Here is a 23,973-nt window from a genome sequence, read left to right on the forward strand (position 1 = left end):
GCAATAGGCTGGAAACTTGTCTCTTGAAACACTATCTCTGAACTTCAATTCTATATTATGCCATCTTAAAGAGTATATTTAATCTTGTGACCAATAGTCGAGAGCTAAGTTTAACTTATAAGTATAGCTGAGACTGTGTGTATTAAACCTTGTATAAGCTTACAAGCATTCAGAGTTCGGTAAATCACTTCGCGTTTACCTCGGCGTTGACATCGAAGGAGTTCTCATCAAACTCAGCTTTCTGTTCATCCTGAACATTCTATGACTCCTCAAATCCATCCTGAACACTTACAACTATAACAACACAACCACTCACTAGCCATCAAGTTAAACCACTAACATTAATTGGATCATTCTATTGCAATCCTAATTAACATAAAAATTTCAGGTTTTAGCCTTAGTTAAATCGTTTGAGGTAAAATCGCAAAGTAACTACGCCGTTTCCTATCCCGCTCGAGCGTATAGCTAATAGTACGTGCAAAAAAGAGAGAGGCCACGTTTGCACTGTCGAAATTGCGATGTCGCAAGTTTAATGCCACTGTTAATTATTACTCGGATTTGTAGTAATTGTTTTTTTTAATACATTGTTATGTTAAACAAGTGATGGGCGCAACCATTGTCATTAACACCTGTGTTTTTGCCTAATGCCTAAATGCCAGGCGGTTAGCACCGAAATTAGCAAGGTGATAAGTCTCATCAAATTCTCTTAATAAAACATACAATTGATTAGTCTTTTAAATCATACGAATTGAGGCATATCTGACGGTACGCCCCGGCTTTGCCCGTTATAATATATAGACTTTAACATCCGGAGTTAATGTACCTTTTTAATGATGAGAGAATTTCCATAATGATCCAAAGAGCTTACAAACAAACAATCAAAGTTACGAACTTTACCTGTTTATTTATGCCTATAGATGCTTTTTACAATACTTATAGATGCCTTTTAACCAATTTTACGAACACCGTTTTAGAAACATAATGTTTTTGATTTGACTTTAATTTAAAGACTTTTGTTTGTCTGTTGGAAAGAAAAAGGGGAGTCACATCAACAATTTACAGAAATTCGATAAAACATTTCCGAAGGTGTGATTCAGATTTCTATGATTTCAAATGTATTTTGTTACACAAAACAGACTTACAAGGGATCTATTACAATCAGCGTGAACTCTCTGTATTTGCGAAATTCTGTTAAATTTACGTCCATTTGTGTTAAGAGGAAATACCTAACTATTACTCTGAACAAACGCCCCTCTCTGCTTTGCTTATAGTATTCCCGATACAGCTCAACTGTCAGAGAAATCAGTCGTTGCTACAAAACACCAAGCCAAAAATATGATATTTTTTGTGTCACAATAAACTTCGTGGCACGATATGAAAGATACGTTCATCTGTTTCTTCCTTCAAACGTTGGCATTACATTCGCCTTGTTTGTTAATTTACTTTAACTATTTAAAACAAGCAAAACGATCACACCATAAAAATAAATCAATATTCAGTGCTTCGAAAGTAGATTGTTGCCTGGTGTTTCATCTTAACAGCTTTACATCTCAAGTCTAATTGTAAACTAGGAAGCGTCTAAAGGAGCGGTTCCGCATAGAAATGGAAGTCCATGATCCACGTCCGAGATATCAAGCGGCTCGTTTGGAGCCTCTTGATGACTTAGAAATGGATGGAGAAGTATGGAAATAAGATCTTAAACGTGTGCTGTGATTTATAGCCGCCGAGATTAGGATATATCGCAGCATCTGAGACGATTTGTAAAAGAAATTAGGGTTAATGAAAATCATATATTTCTTTCGGTCTCTCGTTATGTGTCTTAGTTGAACCAAATGAAGCAAACTGTAACTATTTAAAAAATATCAATAGTACACACTGTTAGTTTGTTCATGTAAAAATTTAAAAACAATTACAATTATCTTTTTGATACTATTGATTCGTTTCTCAGACTTCAGTGAACATCGTAATATCGTAATGGGTATTCTGTGTCTGTAATAGACACAAACAAACAAAATAAAAGTGTTTCAGTGACAAAAGACTACGCAAGGCCCGAAGATTTTTACGTTTTTCGCCCAACTTTCGAGGAAATCGTATTGTGTAACTTGAGTAATTTACTCTAAAAAAGAATGCAGTGAATTACTTTAAGGTTCTAATTAATTTTTACCTAGAAAGCAAGTCGAGCGAAGTTGGCTATACTAAGGCAGGGTAAAGTGTTGTTACCAAAATATTTGTTTAATCTTTTAAAATTTTGGATTTCGATAGCGCAAAGTTACATCTTTATAGACGAATTTTTTATAGTTTTACTCTCATGGGTTACCCATATTTATATAAGTATATTTTTTAATAACGATTTATTCAAAGCTTATCGGACAGATTTTTACAAAACATCAACTAGTTACGATAAGAATTTTACCAATAAATTCTTAATTTTCTTAATCTTAATTAAACAATATAAATTTTCCTAGAAATTTGCACGACATTGAAACTAAACGTTAACTCGTAAAAAGTAAAAGTTTAAATTAACAGTAAAAATTTACGGTTCATCTAAAAAGTAAATCAAAATGTCATACAAGTCTCAGACGACATTTGACATACAACATTTATGGTTGCGTGTACAATATTTCGGTGAATAATTATTGTAAATGTTCACTTACGACACGGTACATTTCGGTGTCATGTCCCGTGAAAGGGTCATGTGTCTACTGTCTGTAATGGCGACTATAATATTATGAAATTAATTTGCAGAATCTATTTAATATTTTGATTGTGCTAAGCTATTCCTGTGGATGTTGTAGAAGGTGACTATAGGCTACTAATGCTACTACTTTATATAATGGAACTTAGATAAATTCGTGTTAAGTAGGTTGGAATGTGAAATGGTATAATGTAATGGTTGGCTTTCAATGTGGATTTTCCCTTGAGTGCCTTTTATGTTATCCATCCATAAACCTCCACCTAATCAGGCTGTCCTCACATCCACCCACTGAGTTCAAAGACAGACTGTGATAAATCACATTTTTTTCACCACCAAACACGGTTCACCTACAGTTTATTCACTGTGGAAATTTTGTCTCATGTCTAATTTTCTCTTGTCGTCATTCAACTTATAAACTATAGGCTATTACATAAGATGCCAACAATTCTCACAGAACAATGCTGTGGCTTGACCGAGCCTAACATTTTAGAGCCGCACCGTTATCACACGGACGTTTCTCGAATAATAATTATATATATTTACCACCTAACATATTATGCATGTTTTGCCATGGTAATAAAACCTTTATTACATGAGAATAAGGTGCGTCATTTGCAGTATGATATGTATCGATAGTTGGCTCTTGTAGTTAACTGTTGTTTTGAATTTAAAATAAGTGATATAGTTTCGTGGTGGACATAGGAATGTCCACCACGAAACTAGCCAGGAGGCTATGGCTAGCAGCCACACGTATCGGAGACACTAGGTAGACAGAGCCAACAGTCTTGAAAGACTGATTTTGTATTATACCTAGTTAAGGCTTAATAAATTGAATTTTCATGTTTTCTCTTTTTGCTTGTCGAAATTATTAAATCGACAACGATTATTATAACTGCAAAATTTCTAACGTTATTCAGTCGAAATTAAGTCAATGCTACTATAATTTAAGTTAATCAATTAGTCAAGGATACTTAAGCCAGTGAAAGTTTTGATAGAACACTGCTGACAAGATAATGAAGTGACATATAGTGATTTCTTATATACTGACCAAGGGACACATTCTTAGCTACCTATTGCATGGATAATCCATCATATTAGTTGAGTAATATGATGATAAATATGACTATATGTTTAAATATTCGCGGTATGTGTACGCCATATCAATGAAGCATGGGAAATACTATGGAAGGTTAATTCCCATGCAATTGATTTGTTATTTTTACACGTAGGACTTTTAAACTCTAAGGTAAAACTTACATAAACGCGGGCGTAAGCTAGTTGGTGAATAACCCAAACAAAAATAAATCAAAATCAATATATTACACGAACGTTCTAGACTAGCGTATCCTGTTCGACACCATTATATTTTATATCGACGGCCAATTTCTCCTTATTAATATTCAGAAGTGGCACCGGCCGATATATAACATGCCTATCACGTGACACCCTCCCAGAGACTACGTCACAGACCTACCAACAATTAGGTAAGAATTAGTTTTGTAATCGGCTTTATTTTAATCACTACGTTAACCTTAAACATCCTGTGTTACGTTTCTTTTTATATTTGATCGTTACTTTGTTTGTTGTATTAATGTTGTATGAAATTAATAAAAATAACTGATATAAAAAGAGCTGTTTTATATTTTAAAAGTTTTATATGGAAAAATCCTTCTATCCATCATTATAACTGACAATAACAAGATTTTTTTATATGATATTGTTCCAAAATATGACACAGGTACTTTATGCAAAAAATATTTTAATACCTTTACTTTGCAGCTTTACTTACCTTTCTAAGCTTTTGATTTAAATTGAGAACTCATTTAAAATTATTTTTTTTCTCCATCTACAATTAGTTACGTCCTTGTCTACGGATCAGTTACTCTATGGTGTCATCAAACTCGTTCAATCGTTGAAGTTCCGTTCCGCACAATGGGCCACTTTTGCCGGTGTGGGTTCCAGGAATATATTCTTTACGGTTGCCGATACATCCGCGGAGTGACGACCTATGTGATCATGTGATTCATTATTGACACATTACCAATCAACTTGGGGTGAAAAAAAAACTTTTTTTTATCTGTGTATTGTGTAGGTATGTCTGTAACGCGATAAGTTTTGAAACGTTGATCTGATTTTTAATTTAAATGTATGTAGGATCTGTCCATTGAACTTTTTAGTTTCTGGAAAATCTAAATCGGTTTAGTAATTTTTGAGATATTCACCATTTTGTAAAAATTGAAAGTGTTCACGTGGTCATAGTCTTAATAAGTCGCTTAATTATTAGTTCACAACACAGACGAAAAAAAATCTGTCAGTGGTTTTCTAAGTTAACTTTAATTTGATGATGTCAAAAAGAAAGAAGGAAGGAAAGACCTCACAGAAACGGTAAGAAGGTTACTGGCTGGTTTTACAAGTATACATTACTTACTTTTTTTTAATGGGTTTATCTTGGCGGCTTTAAGTACCTCATCCAGAACATTATCAATGTTTTATTTTGAATGCAATATTTTTTATGAGTTAATTAATATCGAAGCTTACCGATTTAAGTTATTAAACATTCGTCCGTCTGTTATTAGTTCGTCCCAACTTACAGTTAACTTACAGTACATGATGAATAAACATAGTTTCCTTATAGTTTTAACATTAAGAAGATAAATGCGATATGTACCTGAAACAAAATAATAACAACATTAGGAAATTATATGAAACAAAATAAATCGCAATATTTATAATTATAATATAAGGAGTAGTCAATATCAATGCCGCGCATTTTTCTATTTATTACTTTTTCATTTATTTTTATTTGTCTTCCCTTAAGCAGTCATAAATTAATTAGTTTAGGCATATCAAGGGTATAGGATGATTCAAATAAAAATAAATACCTATAAAAAAAGTAACTTAAAACATTGTACTCGAAATGAGAACAAGATACATATATTTTTATACAAAGAGTGTCTACATTTAGCGTAGGTAGGCTATATATACTTAAATATCGTCTTATGTCATTGACAATTAGGTTCAATGGCTTCGCAAACAATACATCATTTTTAATGTTGCGTAACTTTAATGCGTCCAAAACATCAATCAAACACGACACCAATTGTATGTGTGATGGCAATCTGTGCAAAATTTAATTTTAATATCTATTTTATCCTTTAATTCTTGTGGGAATTTGAAATATTATCTTGCCTACAGTATATGCCTATTTCTTAAAGTTGGTATTAGGCAAGCAGCCCTATGTAAATCTTTACGATTCAAAATCTTTACGACGATTTTTCTTTCTTTTTTCATTCACATCTGAAATTAATGCTTTAAAACCTCAGCTTAATAAAAAGGTACGGACATATCTTCGCAAACATACAATATCTTATTCCAGTCCGTAGTGCGAATTGCAAGTTAAGGGGAGATTCAAACTCATCGCTCTAAATAATTCAAACCTATAAGTTTTTTCTATTGACACACTTAACAATCCAGATTGATTTTTCTTTCCTATCAGAGCAGCACAAAAGCTTTATCTTCTGAATATTTTATTGTACTACATATTATTACAAAGTTATACTACTTACTTAGTTACTTACTATTAGTACAGAGCGTATCAAACAAAGCGGAAATGATTTATTAAAAAAGATGCCGATGAATTGAGAACCTCCTTTATTGAGATCGGTTGAACAAAACTCAACATAAAGGCCACGAAACAGAAGCCGACAGATCAATCTAATTGGTTCACTATTATTGTAATACTACAAGAGGAATACCATAAATCATTGTGCAACGATGCAACATGCAATGCTTCATAAAATGTATGCACTCAAATCGATTACACTACACTTTCTCCGCTACACACGGTAATTTAGGGTTGTAATAAATAGAAAAAAAAATAGTTTCATGGATTTTACCCCTGTAATAATAAAAATTCTTTAATATTATCAAATTATATTTATATTTTAGTAGGGGTAACAAAGCTATAAATTGTATAGATATATCTATAGATAAAACTCTTTATTGCACCATAAGAGTAAAATATACAAAACAGCACTATTTCGTATGTTAGAATTTTGGAATGATTAGTCAATCTTGCTGTGACACTACATATTTATTCCTTTAATCATTTTAGTGAATCGCGAGGAAAGAATCCATACATATAATAAATCATCAATAATAATCAATCAATAAAAAGACATGGTTGATTTTATGAAAGTAAAAGAAATGACGTAATGAATCTAACATCAGGACGCGAGGATTAACTTCAGAACTCACAACAATTAAGCACTTCTTATTTATAACTCATTCATAATAATATATTTTTATCCTACTACTATTATAAAGGCGAAAGTTTGTATGGATGTTTGTTACTCTTTCACGCAAAAACTACTGAACCGATTACCATGAAATTTGGTATGTAGGTAGCTGAAGACCCAGAATAACACATAGGCTACTTTTTATCCCAGAGTTCCCGCGGGATTGATAGGGTTTCCATGCGGACGAAGTCGCGGGCAGCCTCTAGTAGCATTATAAAATACTTGATTCCTAATTTTTCCTTATGGAATTTTGACAGCCCTATTCGAAAGTAAGCCGGTCACTTACAAACCAGCCAATTTAAGATAAACAGCTTATCGTATATCCAAAGCAGTAATCTTAAGTCATCTGGAGTTGGTCACTTTTTATCCGAAACAGTGTCCGTCAATCGGACGTCACGCCTAGTATGAATGATTTATTATCAGCATCACCAATTGATTATATGTTTTAAATCAATGCAGGTAAGGTTTAAATATGAAGTGATGATATAGTAATTGGATATTTTAATATTATAGTACGTTGATAAGTAGGTAATGCGCTAAGGCTAGACGAGAAAGCTGATCAAAATGCGTATGAAGGGGGAAAAATTATACGTTTAAGTATAAGAAAATAGGTCAATTGTTTCTTTGAACTTTTTCAAGGAACAAACTTCAGAAATCAGTTAAAGACAATGTGTTTATTTCGTGAAGATGTAACAATGGTATTAGCATCTCATATTATTTCAATGCCAGGCTGAGAATTTGCTTACACCTGTTAAACTTAATTAAAACAAACATAATTTCTGTCTACAAAAAGCATCAAGTTAAACGCCCCATACAAAAAGGATCGAATTTAGCGTCGCCTACAAAAAAATGCAGGTTTTTCCCAAATCCCACGGGAACTATAATTTTGCCCGGGATAAAAGGTATGTTCTTTTCCAGACTCTTAATGATACAAACGTAACATTTCAAAAATATTTAATCAGTACATAACCCATAAATAATAACAAACAAACAAACAAAACTGACTTTCGCATTTATAATATAATGAGTACACATGAGCATTTAACACAGAAAATTTAGTACAAAATATTAGTCCCAACTAAGTATCTAACACTTCAAAATAACAACTTATTGATACTTTCTATGTAACTTATACATTCCAAAAAATTTACGCAACCATTAATGTTTAGATTCGTTACAAATCTAAACAGATACTTAATTTTTCTACTTTCATTATGCAATATTGAAATGCTAAACATTTCCAAAATTCCCACGAAAAACAGAAAAAGGTGAAAACTGCGGGTAACTGAGCGTGCATCATGGAACAGGGCAATTCACAGCATGAAGTTAACTGAATGGAAATTGTACAATTTCCTTCTATTCTTTTTTTTTTGAACCAGTTATTGCACAGATCATGTCGAGAAACATGCAGTCATGACTTAGAGTTTGGTTCCGGTAAATGTACTTCCTACATTAAAAAGGCGAGCCCCTTTTTTACTTGGCCTTCTTAGAACGTGTAAATGTCATGTCATATATTTAGTGATAATGCTAAAATATCAATCGATTCATTGGGTAAATACCGCTAGTAGAAGACATGGATCAGCTGAAAAAAACGGCATACTTAGCAATCCCTTGCGACGTAGACAGAGCCAGCAGTCTTGAAAACACTGAAAAGCCTAGAAGTTATTTAACACGTATAACCATAATTCACTAGATTTTTTTTTCGCTTCGCCCGCTTACATAAAAAAAGTAAATAACCTATGTTGTAACTGAGAGTCCAGTCTATTAAAGCAACAAATTTTTAAAAAAAATTTGAAAAATCATTTTAAATAAAAGTAGAAATTCTTCACATAATAAAATGACATGATTTTTCACAGACAAGAAATTACATAACATTTTCAACTAATTTAAACAAACTTCGCGTTCACTGTTCCTTAGCTACCGGGGCTGTAAAGCAATTAACTTTTGCCGCGGACACCGAAAATACATCTGTATGTGACATAACATAAACACTTCCGTCATTTATATCATCAATAAAATATTTCCCAACATTTAAAAGCGTCGAAATTATTCAATCAAAATGGGTACATCACAAATCATTTTATGATTTATTAATAATCAGATTTGCCTCGCTGGGTCTCTGGGATTAGTCGTCGACTTGTCGGTTTGTCCGTTGCATCACATGTCTTGTTTATACCATGGTATTACGTTTCAGACAGACGTATTCTTTTATTTTAAAAAAGTTGGAAGACAGTTCTTTAATTTTTGTAATGCACTATTAATAAGCCTCAGTAAAGTTGGCCAACAAAAAATGTTGTCTATATTTTAGTAAATATACCTACTAACTTTGATACCTGTATGATAGAAATATTTATATTTAAATTAAGTTATTGGCTATATTTTATATAAAGCTGGCCTCTGCGCTCATTATCGTTTTGGAACGACAGAAAAGACAGAATGAAAATATATTTTCAATATACTTACATAATTGACACTTTTACAGAAAATAATAATACACCATATTCGTGTATACTAATCAAGTTTTAACACGCAGAACTACTAAACACGCGCATCGTTAGACTATCACGCTCTCAAAACGTATCATGATACGAGTATGACATAAGTTGATATAAATTCATCTAACAAGGAAGTTGCATGCAAATTATCGCCTATTCAAATTAAGTGCAAAATTTTAATTAACATCTCATTAACGAACACTGTTTGGATTACTTGTCCTGTTTTTTCAACTTTTCTTCTTAATTTTCCATGAAAATCCTTTACAGTTGTATTGTAGCAGTCCGAAAGGATTAAGTACTTGCTAAGTACTCTTTACCTGGGAAAAGATCTGGTACCTACTCGAAAAAGATGAGCTTTCATAAAGAGATATAATAAGATAAATAAAAATCACAAACTTTCGCATTTATAATATTAGTAGGATTATTGGCTTTTACTGCTACGTACTGGCATGTTTCCCACAATTGTTCTATGAGAAAATATTGTCAAAACATTATGCCGAAAGTCTACACTGCACACATCCTTTGTTTTATAATTGAGATAATAAATAATGTGTTGAATCTGTCAAATCCAGTGCTTCTCAAAGTGAAGGCGCCACGAATAATAGATAAATAAAATAAAGCCCATGTTTTTGATAAATTAGTTGTAGTAGTTAATCTCAATTCTATCATTAAGCCTAACAGCTAAACGTGGCCTTTCATCATATAAATCTTTCAAGGCTGGCTCTGTCTACTCCACATGGGATATAGACGTGATTATATGAATGAACATTCGTAATAACTACTTAGACAATGATGACGACTCTAACGACAGTTCAATTCGTCACACTAGATAATGAGTTATTCATAAGTTATGCTTAAACATAAAATAAACGCCGATTAAATACCCGGCCTTCAATATAATGGTAAAATTATAATTAAATGCCACTGAATTTATGTCGTGGGGTTCTCGGCACCAATATATAGAAGAATAGGACCACTCCATCACTTTTCCATGGATGTCGTAAAAGGCGACTAAGTAAAAGACTTATATAATCGGGATTCTTCTTACAAACGATGGGCTAGCAAATTGTCACTATTTGAAATTAATTCTATCATTAAGCCTAATAGCTGAACGTGGCCTGTCAGTATTTCAAGACCGCCGGCTCTATTTTCCCCGCCAGAAATATTTAACTATTTTCTGTTACTATTAATAGTTCGGAATAACTTTGAGCGACACTGGCGTCAGGTTACATAATAAGATGCACCTTTCACCCGCACAAAACATGCATTGATTTGTTACCAACGACGACAGAGTCGAGATCCGATTGATGGAATGCATTTATCAAGTTACGAAATTGTTTATTTGTTTTGTGGGTCATGTGAAACGGTATTTGCTTGCCTTTCGCTGGAACTATTAGAAATTAGTCTTACAGGGCAGGTAGACAGTCTTGAAAAACTGAAATGACATGTTCAGTTGTATGGCTTACTGATGTCATTGGGATTCAAATATTGACCGGTTGCTAGCCCATCACCTTTAAGAAGAATCCCAAGTTTATTAGCCTTTCCCTTAGTCGCCTTTTACGACATCCGTGGAAAAGATATGGAGTACTATTTTAAATTATTAAAAATATATAAATAGGTATTGAAAACCAGGCAATATTCGGCTTAAACTGTCATCATAAAAATCCTAGGGTCAGTTCCTTTTCCTCCCTAAAATCATTGCTTCTCTGAAGAGAAGTCCAAGGGTCACAAATTCGCGAAATCAGGATTTTCATACGAAGGCGTCTCAATTTGTATCTATTTAAAAAAAATATTTCTTTAACAATTTCATCACGATCCGTTTCGACAATGGAAACATTCCGATTGTGGAAATCGACAATTAATAAAAGCGTCGTGACGTGACGTGACGACTTCAGTCATTTTTGTCAAGCTTTGTGGTAAAAGTGACTGCGTTCTTCTATGAAAACACGCCGATTCAAATTCTTGTGGTCAAGATTGACAAATAGAGTGTTAGTTACACTTTCTGTATATATAAATAAATTTATAGTCTTTGTATAGTTTTAAAACTAGAGGCCTCTATGGTAAAATAGTTAAGTTGCAGGCTCGCAAAACAAAATTATCATCATCGTATCATGGTTGCTCCAGTTACGCCTTTCCTGAACAAAAGCCAGGAGTCCTTATGTTTTTTTCTTTTAATTTGTTTGTCTGTGTGGTGGCAGAGAGTTTAGTTATGGGCCCAAATTTTTACTCTCCTGTATGAGAGCAGTAAACTAATTCTACCTTATAACTATCTCGGTATATATTACTAATTTTATATCTATATAAAAAAATATCCAATTGTCTCTACGTTAACTTTTCTTTTGTGAACATACTTTAAAAAAAATCACATAATAAATAAATGGGCCAATCCCCATCTAATCTCCAGTAACCAGTTAAAAGAAAAACTCATACTCGTAACTCAACGTCTCAACTTATGTTAACATATTCATTTTCCTAAAATCTGTAAGATATTTACTCAACGCATCGGAATAAACTGAATAATATTGACATTCGAATCAATAAAATTCATTTTTTAAAATTTGTTTTTAAAAATAGTTGAATTACAAATAAAAAAAAATCAAGATGTGTGTTGTGTTTAAAAACATGACAATACTCTTATGTGCAGCTTGATTTCTGATTGCAATCGGGACACTTATACCCAAGATCGATCACCTGCCACAATGGTATAATGAACAGGAAAACTAGGCTTGGAACACATTGTTTGCTCTTAAAACTTTATAAAAGGCTGTCATGTTAACTCAGAGGCTGTGGATGCCACAGATTTCACGTGAGCCATATGCGTCTACTGTTTGTTTGGACGTCTTCATGATTAAATATTCAGGCAGCCATTCGGCTATAGTATGGTAACTTGTATTATAAAACTAAAGACAATAAAATGATTTTGTAGGTTATCAACAAAGGGAACGTTAGTGGAAAAACAAAAGCGAAAACAACGCAAACTTTAATAGAGCCATGAGCTGGTCTATGGTCCACCTATATCGGTCTGTGGACACGTTTAGGAAACGTTAAGTTTAGTAATTATCCGTGGTTTCATGTAGTAAGGATTTTCGTAGATGATGTCTGAATCAAGGGGAAGTTACAGGAAGCGGTACTCCTGGACGCAGCCTCATCGTACAAGCTTTTCTTGAGCTTTGGGGCTAGGAGGTATTTGTATTTCTAAAGTTTTAAATAAATATAAAACGTACTTAATTCCATATTAAATAACGGAATCATAATTTTCCCTTTATTAAATCGATCTTGTAAGTATTGTTTTAAAAGAAGTTACAACCAATATCATTGTAGACAAATGTTTAAAAGATCACTCGACGATTTTTAGAGTATAATGACTTTGCGTTAGTCAGCAGTGATCTAAATCAGCGAGAAACGCCGGCACAAGGCAAAACAACATTATCTGTCTATTTGATATATGACAGTGGGCACACTTAAAGGATTTTTATTATCTATTAACTTATTTTTATTATCTACATATAATCACCTCTTTATCCCTTGCGGGGTAGGCAGAGCCAACAGCCTTGAAAAGACTGATAGGCCACGTTTAGCTGTTTGCCTTAATGATAGAATTGAGATTCAAATAGTGACAGGTTGCTAGCCCATCGCCTAAAAGAAGAATAACAAGTGTTTACGATGGTCTTTCATTCTTTTCGAGACTGTCGACTCTGTTTGTATATTTGTTGCAGTTTCACTAAATTAACAGATGTTATGGTCCTATTTTAAACTGTCGGATGCAATGCAGTATTAACTTCAACAAATGCAGATATAACGCGTAAATCCAAAGCAAAAACTTATCTCCTGACGTAATTAACAGAGATGCGTTAACACTGGGTTATTCAACTTGGAAAGCGGGAGAAATGTGGAGAAATTCACATTCATATTTCTTTAGCGATTGAGCTAGATCGAAGCAAGAGGCGTAACGTTAGTCAGGCTTATCAAATTTGCACCGTATCTTAAGGTAGTAAAGTTGATATTGAAAGGAATTAATAGGAAATGTAGATAAATATAACAAAGGCGGATTAGATAATTTTCACGCAAAAAATTGTGTTGTGTTTAAAATATAATGTTTGTTTATATTATAGTCAACCATAACTTTTTTTAATAATTCCTTTCAACGCTCACGTAACGTACCTTTATTTTATCTCGGACGTTTCGAATTATATTACAATGATCCGTGGTCACCGAGCGATATCATTATTAAAAACTAGTAAAATGCAACGCAAAAGTTTAAAATCAGTTAATTAATTTCAAGTTAAGTATAATATATAAGTAAGGGGTAACATAATAGGTAAGTGTCAAACTAGTAATCAGCAAGTAAGCAAATATCTAAGAAAATATATATATATATAACGTAACTATTGTCGCTTTAATTAAATTTTAATCAATTTCCAGATAATACCAACCGTTTTCTTAGTGAGAACAATTCCTTGATCACTTTCTTTACCATACTTTAAGTGTCGGAATTGATATGATATGAAGTCAATGGGTACTTAAAATTGTCATATTTATAGACTACAGTAGGTAGCCTTATAACCCGGATACCTGAGAAAGTCTAGAACTAAATTTTCTTTACATTAAGCTGGATACAGTATATAATAGGTAATCAAAGAGTTGTGGTTTAGTTTATAGCTAACTAATATTTGGCTTTAAAAAAGCAAGGAAAAATAATTCAAAAAGGGAAAGAGAATTGTGTAAAAGAGATTGAAAGAGAATAGAATAGAGATAAGAGCAGCCTTATCATTTGAATTAATTCTTATTAATTATTCATAACTTAATTCAGACGACCCGATGCCATGCATAATTTCTTAAAAATGAAGCTCTTAAAAACAAAGCATAACCCTTAACCACTGACGTGTATTTACTTGCACTAAGGCTGACGTACGTCTCAGGGACGTACTCTTTTTTAAAATAGCTCTAAGTCAGTAATTACTTACGATAACATGGTTATTTCTTTATATATCGTTACCCCAGTTTATATTATACTAGGAAATAAAAGAACTGTTTTTTTATTTTGCATTTATTTATACTTTTCATAACAAAACGAAAACTTAGAAAAAATTAACTGATACAAAGAACCTTCTTTCTTTTGGCGCAAAAACTTAACTTATCAGTCTAAAATGATCACAGAACTGATAATATCTTGACATGACATGACATGTCTGTCATAACATGTCATATACATTATCCTAAAATTATTTTCCTTTATTGTTCTGAATTTACAGCTAAAAGATAAAATTATAGTGAATTGAGCACAGCCAAGAATATATTATAAAATTTTCAATTGATTACCACCGAGGAAGCCCAATGAAAGAAATTTCCGAAGTCCGTACCGACATATTGATTATAACTATTGTCAGCTGCTATTTACCTGGATTTTGATTTGGATTGGATTTACCTTTGGAAATACAAAGTTTTATTAATAACTTACATATTATAGTGCTCACATAAATGTTGTTTCAAGGAAAAATACCTAGATCATGTATGCACGCCAGCAAGTTCAATGTCATCCAAGGATTTTCGATTTTCTATTTTTTCTGATGTACTCACAAACTTTCGCATTTACGCCTAATATTAGTAGGATTTAGTTTTCTTTTTTATTGAGTCTTTTTATACTTTGTAATTTTATTACCTCTTTCCTGAACTGCGCCTGCTGTCCCCCCATGCAGTGTTGTGTCTGTGCTAGAACTTTCACAACACTAAGAGGTTTACATATTCATCAGTCCCGCATCCATCAAGTACGTATTATCCAATCCACTCCATTACCTTATTCTGCCAATTGTAGCAACACACCCTCAGATAATACAGTTCCCCTACAGACCCTTCTATGCCAACTCAAACATAACACACCAATCATCAAACGAGTGCCCCGGGGTGCGAGAGCCCCCGTAGCCGACGCTCTATCGGAAATCATAAACACCTGCGTTAATTCAAATAATCTAGAGTCGTGGTAGAAACTTCTTACATTTTCATTTAAAATTTTACACGTTTCTGAAAACAATGACAATCTCACTCTTACGAGAAAAATAAAAAATAATATTGCCTCACAAAATCTTCCGTCAAATCAAAAGTTCAAGATCACCACAACATATAGTAATGATATCTCGAAAAAAGTTGAACAAAAAATACACGACGGGGATCTTAGAGGTGCTACCCGTCTGTTGTTTTCTAACGACAAAATTGCACCAGATACACCAGAGACCTCAGCTGCGCTTCTATCCAAACACCCCCCAGGTCCTTCCACTCCTCTGTTTGTAGACCCTCCAACAGATTCATCCGCTTGTCTTCATGCTTCTGAGAAAGACGTAAAAGAAGCCCTTGCCTCATTTCCCAAAGGATCGGCGTCTGGCCTTGACGGTATCTCCCCGCAGCATTTGATAGATTTGACCAGTTACGGCACTGGAGTAGCGGGTAATAATGTCCTAACAAGCATTACCAAACTAATTAATCTTATGCTGCTGGGAGATGTCTGTCAGGACGTGTCAGCGGTGATCTATGGGGCGAATCTTATTGCCCTGACCAAAAAGGACGGTGGTATACGCCCCATTGCTGTAGGGTCTACGTTCAGACGGTTAGCTGCTAAAGTGTGCGTTCGGCTCACTCGCCATAAATTACAAAATCTTTTTGAGCCTGTACAGGTTGGTTTCGGCACACGTGGAGGGTGTGAAGCTGCAGTGCATGCCGTGCGCACCTTTACTCATTCCAATATGTGCGAAGTTCTTTTAAAACTAGATGTCAAAAACGCCTTTAATTCGGTCAACAGGGATACCTTGCTGAATGAAATTAAATTGCATGTTCCGGAATTGTACAACTTTTTACTACAATGCTACCATACTCCTTCAAAATTAGTACACAAATATAATGAGATTGATTCGGCCACGGGTTGTCAGCAGGGTGATCCCCTCGGTCCAGCTATTTTCAGTTTGGCAATTAACTCAATAATTCACGGTTTAAATTCAAAATTAAACGTATGGTACCTTGATGACGGAACCCTAGGTGGAGACTTTAAAACAGTTTTGAAAGATTTAATTGATATAAAAAACAAGTTCTCTAATATTGGTCTGGAATTAAATTTTAATAAATGTGAATTATATATTTCTGAAACTTTAAATACATCTTTGGCATCTCAAATTATTCAAAATTTTAATAACATAGCCCCTAATATTAAAATTTTGACAAAAGATAGTCTCTACCTACTTGGTTCACCGATATTTGATGAGGCCATACCTTCCCTTCTTAGTAAATCAATTTCAAAATTCACTGACTATTCGGACCGCCTCACCAAAATTAGCAGTCACTCTGCGTTATTCGTTCTAAAATTCTGTTTATTCATACCAAAATTAACTTACCTGCTCCGTTGTTGCCCTATTTGGAAATACCCCACTTTGGTCCAACCTATTGATCAACTTTTAAAAAATAAAATTGAATTAATACTCAACATAAGTTTTGGCGAAGAGGCATGGACCCAAGCCTCCCTTCCAATTAGGAATGGAGGCTTAGGAATCCGAAAAATTTCTTGTGTAGCCCTGCCGGCTTTCTTGTCCTCTATCCACAGCACATCTAATCTCGTAGGTAATATTCTTAAGGTCCCTGCGACTACAAACTACGAGATTGCGTGCTTGGATGAGGCCACAAATGCCTGGCTAACCGGACCGAGTCCAAATCTTCCCTCCAAGCTACAAAGCCAAAGGGCCTGGGATTCCATTTCTTCTAATTTTATTTTCAGTTCTCTTTTAGAAAATTCTTTTAGCAGAGATAGGGCTAGACTATTAGCCGTGTCCAGACCAGAGTCCGGACATTGGCTTCATGCCTATCCATCTCCTGCTTTAGGAACTTTTCTAAATCCCCTAACTCTTCGCGTGGCTGTCGGTCTCAGAGTCGGGGCTGAAGTCTGTGTGGACCACAGCTGTGCCTCTTGTGGGGTTTCTGTTGATCGCCTAGGTCACCATGGTCTTGCCTGCTCCTCGGGTGCCGGCCGCCAATCCCGCCATGCTGCTCTCAATGACATCCTGAGACGGGCGCTTGTCAGCGCCGACGTCCCCGTGGCCCTAGAGCCCCAGATCGTGCGAGACGATGGCAAGCGCCCCGACGGGATGTCATTGATACCCTGGCGCATGGGTCGCGCGCTGGTCTGGGACGCCACTTGCGCAGATACGCTGGCGGCGTCCTACCTCCCTGCGACCAGTAAACAGGCTGGTGCGGCGGCGGACGCCCGGGAGCGCTTCAAGACCAATAAATACAGTTGTCTTGGCACCCAGTACGAGTTCGTACCGTTTGGTGTCGAGACACTTGGTCCTTGGGGCAAGGGCGCGCGGGAGCTCCACAAGGCGCTCAGCAAACGCCTGAGGGAGGCAACAGGAGACCCTCGCGCGGGCAGCTTTCTTGCGCAGCGTATTGCTATTGCAATACAGCGCGGGAATGCTGCCTGCGTGATGGGAACCCTTCCTAGGGGTCAAAATTTAAACAATAATGTTTTTGGCTTGTAATTTAGAATAGTTTTTTTTTTATTATAAAATAATTAATATTAGTTTAAATTATTTAATTAGGTATATTTATTATTAGTACTTTTCTGATTAATTATAAACAATTGTGTGATATCTTTATACCTAAATTATATTCTATGAAATAAAAACAAAATAATGGCACTTTATAAAGAATTAAATTTCTATCTATCTCTGACAATACGTCTCACAGACGTAGCGAAGTGTATATTTACCTATTAGAGGTGCACCGCACATCCGCTCACGCCCCCTGCGTGTGCGTCACTGGAAGGTAGGAAGGTACAGGAAAGGAAAAGTTCATATGGGTACACTGTAAAAAAATATTGTTATTCTTGTCGCGCGCCTACGTCTCACAGACGTACGTCAGTGGTTAAGGGATAATATAAACTTCTTAATTTATCGAATAACAAAGAAAGATCAGACCAAAAAAAGAACCGACCTAGAATATAATGGGGTAATAAAAACTATTGACATTAAAATAAGAATCATATCTCATTAACAAAATAATCAATGCAGTTCTTTCATGTCCACAAAACAATAATTACTATATTTAGAACAAAAACAAAACAGTATAATCTTAATCAAGTAGTGAAGCACAGAACGTAAAAATAAATCTAGTATTTTTAAAGTCCAGACTTTAATAATAAACATTATTAATAAATTCATAAAAAATAAAATCATAATCAAGTAGTCAGTTCATCAAGAGCCGTGAAGGCGGAGGTCGCCGGGTGATACAACGAGTTTTGAAATGTCACCGATTTCGGCAGCGCCGTATTGGTACGTGCCACTTGCCAACGCGAATAACTGAGGTTATATCTATTAACATATGTATATATATATATACACATAAATCATGTTGTGAAGACATGATATAGACTAAGTTAGCCCGTATAGAGTCTTGAGCCTTACGAGGCAGACAGAAACAATAATCACAAGACTCTATCAAGACCCGAAGGCCAAGATGAAGTCCTAAATTTATGGTTATAAATAAATTGTAACTATTGATATATTATTAAAGAAAAACTATCGCGTATTATCAAGTTTATATGATAACCGCCTGAAATTACTACACACACTAATAAAATGAAAAAAAAAATTGCTTAAGTATAAAATTAATCTCTTGTTAAATAAAAGAAATATAAATAACACATACACACATAGATATACCAAAAAAGGGCTTCTATTAGCGTTGACACAGCTAGCATTCTGATTGGGTCATCCAATTTGTGTGAACTGGTTTACCAGATCCGGCTCAAATAACGAGTTAACATAATATACATTTGCTGCCAAAATATACAAATGTCACGTTGGCGTCCCATCGTGTGTTTTGGCCTAAATGGAATTTAGGTATATCTTCTTTAGAACTAGCTTTCAACTGCAGCTTCTACGGCGCGAATTTAGCGCTACCTATAAAGAAAAAAGGTTTCTCTCAAATCCTATGGAAACTTTACTTTTAACCGGGATGAAAGGTACCCTATGTTCTCCAGACTCTTAATTATATATACGTAAAATTTTTAAAAGATTGGTTAAATAGATAACGCATGAAGATGTAACAACTAACTAACTAACTTTCTCATTTATAAGTTGGTTTGGGATTGTCAAATGATTATTTGATATTGAAAGGGATTCCTTTAATACTTTTTCCATTACACCTTCTTTCTTCTTTAGTAAAACGTAAAATGCTTTTTTTTTGCGTGGTAAATTCTCTTTCTTACATTTATAAAAATATCGCTGGCTTTGGATTTTATGGAGACTTTTTGTACTCTTTGTCAGCATTATGAATATCGTATATATTTGTATATAATAGCTAGGTAATAAAATAATGAGTTAACTCTAAACAAAAAGAGAAATCGTCGCTGTTTTAATGTTTGACACCTTTCAATGTCGCCGCGATATTTATAATGCAAACAGTGAGCGTTTTCGCCGTCTATTCTTACAAGGACAATTACATAAAACATCGACTATTTTATTTGTGCTGTACAAGTTTATAAATAATATATAAAATTTTATTTTGATGTTCATATAATCTCAACTCAAACAAAATTTGGGTCTTATTTCTTGGACTTATTTGAAATAATTGGGCACTAGATAAGAGTGTTTTGAAATATCTAGATATGGTTTAATCTTACTCATTTTAAGTACTCCATTAAATTCCACCAATATTACCGGCGTTTTTTTTTTGACAATATGGTTATGTAAAACTAAAAGGTTACGGTGAGCAGACAGGAGTCGCTTCGTGTAAAAACCTGACTCACCCAATCCAGGATCCATGGTCAAGAGCTTACCCCGTGCTCCTCTCCAGAGTGGTGAGGGTGCAACCGGGACTATAGCCAGGATGAAGAAGAAAATACAACTATCCATATTTCATTAAACATTACAAAGCTGTTAGAATAAAATTATTACAAGTTGACAGTTATATTTTATGTAACTTTGATAATGTATTCTTAGTTATTCAACTAGACTTTGTTGTACAAACAGTTTTAATTGAAATATAATCAGTTTAAATGGCAGTATTAAAATTCATAGAACTCACAAGTTGAACCAAAGATAGAACTTGAAGGTTAAAGATGGACCTAGTTACTATATATGGTAGACTATTAAAGTGAATAACATAAAATCACGTCTATATTCCTTGCGGGGTAGACAGAGCCAACAGTCATTAAAAGACTGAAAGGCCACGTTCAGCTGTTTGGCTTAATGATAGAATTGAGATTCAAATAGTGACAATATCTTATCGCCTAAAAGAAGAATCTCAAGTTTGTAAGCAAGGGAAAGAATAGGAGCGGTCCTATTTTATTTTCTTATAATTTTTGGAACCTCACGGCTAGAAATTTAATAATACTTTATTAATCAAATTATAATAGCATATCAGAAGTCATGCTCTGCCCACAAGCTTGGACCGAAACCTTGCTCTGCTTAACCTCATGTATAATGTAACACTTTTGAACTAAAGGCGTGCGTACACGGGTGTTGTTAACCTGACAGCCGCTGTCATTCCACTTTGTCAGTCGTGGCTAAACTAAGGCAGGTATGGCATATACCTATGTGGCTAATACTATACAAGTGGGCGGACTATGTTGCAATTTCATCCTAACTAAGTTTTTCTTTATGCCGCAGCATACAAATTTCTGGCACGAACATAGAGACATAAGAAATTCAGAAGAATTTTAACTTAGAACAAGTTAAATTCTTCTGAACTCTTGAATAATTACTGGCCATATAACAAACAATTCTTTAAAAAGATAGAGAAGGAGACTGAAGACCGATAAAATTTAATACCTTACTCTTATTTAAAATCGTTTTGGTAAATACTTTACCTTTTTAAAGAAACTTGAACCGCCTATTACTAACGAAAAATACTATGTAAAAATAGCTTTATGTTTCTGATTACACCTCATACCATCGTACATATTAATTTCTAAAGCGACCTTAGCTAGCCAATCGAAACTAGTTTTACGACCGGCTTCGAATTAGTTTCCACTTATAATTCATTGTTAATATACTACATCCACGAGGCAGGAATTTCGTGAATTAATTCATTGTAAAACCAAAGAAAATTTATTAGTATGGATCATGTTACTAATGATGCGATCAATATTAGCGTTCAAGTTTTGATTAACAGTGTTTTTAGGTTATATTTGGAACTTACTAATTGATAATTTAGTTTACACTTATTGTACTGTATTTGTTTTACATGTCGATCATTATTACTGAACAGAGTTTTATTCCAGTCCAAATATTTTGTTTAAAGATGACAGAGCTTCTCCCAAATATGTGTTGTTAATGATTACACTTATTTAGATGGATAGAATGGAATAAATAAATTTGTATAATAAACAATGCACATATTCGAATTTATCTTCAATCCAACTTAATGCTTTTAGTGATGGCCAATAAAAAAGGTCTTTTAGCCTTAGTATAGCTAAAATAAAAAACAAATTTGGAGAACCCAACTACCGTGGCTTCGACAGCGCGATTCAGCCTTCAAAATTGTGACGTAGTACATAGCCACGAATAAGAACTTTATATAACATTGCTATATCAATATGGCTTCACTTTCAATCCACCTTATACCCAGCGGCTGCATTGTCGCAAGGCTAATTGCAGTGATGCAATCAGCAGGTGTAGTTAGACATACATCACACAAGCTGTTGCCAATACTTCTTTAAGAATTTGAAGCCAATGCCAAAAGCATCATCAAAACTTATTGGTTGTCATTTGTCACGTTATTATTAATTTGTCATATACCGTCTAAATTTATCATATACATTCTATTATTTCTCAATTAATAAAAAAACATTCAAATATAGAATATTATAATAAATAAATATTAGTTATAGACTGTTGACTCTTTCTACACCGCAAGGGATAAAGACGTGACTATATTTAATGTCTTAATAGTCTGTTCGGCAACAAACCCAACTCACTTACATATCAGCTCAGAAGAAGCCAATTTAGTAATTTTGTATCGATTACATACAAGAGATAAAGTACAATTATGAACCTCAACTAACACCAATAAGGTTTACAATCATTTGTATTTTTTCTAAAGGAACACGCGTTTCTAGGATCAGAAAAGATAATAGTTGAAAAGATACTCCGAAATTATGTGCTTCCGATGGCCTTTACACTCGGAAATGCGAGTAAACCCGCGATCCGATCTTGTGTTACATCGCCCACATCGGAAACATATAGCTGTTACATAAGTAGTTATTTATAAAATAACATGTTTAATTCAAACAGTTATTTAAATGCTAATTGCTTGGTCAATAGTAACGAAAATTCATGAGGTTTATATAAAATTAAGTTATTGAAATATTTTTGATTGTAATATTATACTTATTGTATTGTAATTTAAATTTACTTACACATAAAGTAAGAAAAATTTATGAAAAATAAATTAATAAACTGTATAGTCCCTATAGAGTATCAACCTGCAAGAATGTGCCCAGAAGTCTTACAGCATTTTGAATGTCAATTTGATTAAATATTATAATTAAAATATTTATGTGACCAATTTGGCAGGAAATGGATCTACAAAGGGATCTGTCTTTTTCTAACAGTGTCCATCACAAAAAAAAAACTCTCTACGAAGAGCGAGAATATGTATTTTATACTTTTTTTTTAGTTCAATTGTACTAACACCAGTAAGTATTATTGATGTAAAGGCTCTTAAAATCAACAAACTGAGATTCAGTATTACCGCTACAAATTGAGATGGGCGTTAAAACCTTCAAGGGCCCATTGTACGTCACCACAACGCTACTGGTCATGACTGCACATAACCTACAATAAGAGTTCACACACGATCGGTTACACAATCACCTGTCAACATGTTATTGTCAACGATAACAATAACGGATAACTGTTGTGTTATTAACAACGGTTAAACGCGCCATTAGGTTTCCATTCACGAAATTTCGGTGGGGTTCCTGATTTGTTGAATGTATTTGAGTTTAATTCTATGGGCGAATGGGTTAGGCAATTTAGATATATGGTTTCCGATAATAGTTAAATAGGGTCACCTAAATTTTCTTTCAGTGGAAGTCGTAAAAAGCAATTAAGTAAAGTTTGATCCCCCGGTAAGGTCACGACGAAAAACGAACACTGCCCTGAATGGTATCGTTGAGTTAGTTACACAAGTTTTGCATTTACTTTGGGGCTTACTCAATATTTTTTTATACAACATAAATACATATAATTACGTCTATATTCCATGCGGCGTAGACAGAGCCAACAGAATTGAAAAGACTGAAAGGCCACGTACAGCTTTGTGGCTTGATGGAATAATTGAATTGTGATTCAAATAGAGACAGGCTGCTATAAAATAGTAATTTTTATATTTCGAATCGAAGGTATTCCTTAACACTGCGCCACAGGCTATAAAAAAACCGTAGATATGATAAGAGAGAGCTATAGACGAATAGGTTTTATTTTTATGTTAATTTGTACTGTGA

The 23,973-nt window shown here is 34.1% G+C and overlaps 2 protein-coding genes across 2 annotated transcripts in view; one reads left to right on the plus strand and one right to left on the minus strand.

The window, feature by feature from the left end:
* Positions 1-23,973, minus strand: part of LOC106129782 (uncharacterized) — a 120,254-nt gene that overhangs the window by 93,092 nt on the left and 3,189 nt on the right. The window lies entirely within an intron of this gene.
* On the plus strand, positions 1,603-21,187 carry LOC132902733 (uncharacterized). The gene is made up of 4 exons (XM_060948932.1): positions 1,603-1,680; positions 15,587-16,574; positions 16,698-17,944; positions 21,134-21,187. Exons 1-4 carry the CDS (start codon positions 1,603-1,605, stop codon positions 21,185-21,187), a joined length of 2,367 nt encoding a protein of 788 aa, XP_060804915.1.

Source organism: Amyelois transitella, chromosome 3 (genome assembly GCF_032362555.1).
Source record: "Amyelois transitella isolate CPQ chromosome 3, ilAmyTran1.1, whole genome shotgun sequence".
NCBI classification, from domain to species: Eukaryota; Metazoa; Arthropoda; class Insecta; order Lepidoptera; family Pyralidae; genus Amyelois; species Amyelois transitella.

Excerpts from the sequence above, each read along its gene's own strand:
- LOC132902733 (XM_060948932.1), top strand. The coding sequence starts at position 1,603 with ATGGAAGTCCATGATCCACGTCCGAGATATCAAGCGGCTCGTTTGGAG. Across the intron at positions 1,681-15,586 it reads ACTTAGAAATGGATGGAGAA|TTCAAGATCACCACAACATA; the intron begins GTATGGAAATAA and ends TCAAATCAAAAG. Across the intron at positions 17,945-21,133 it reads AGCGCGGGAATGCTGCCTGC|CATACAAATTTCTGGCACGA; the intron begins GTGATGGGAACC and ends TTTATGCCGCAG.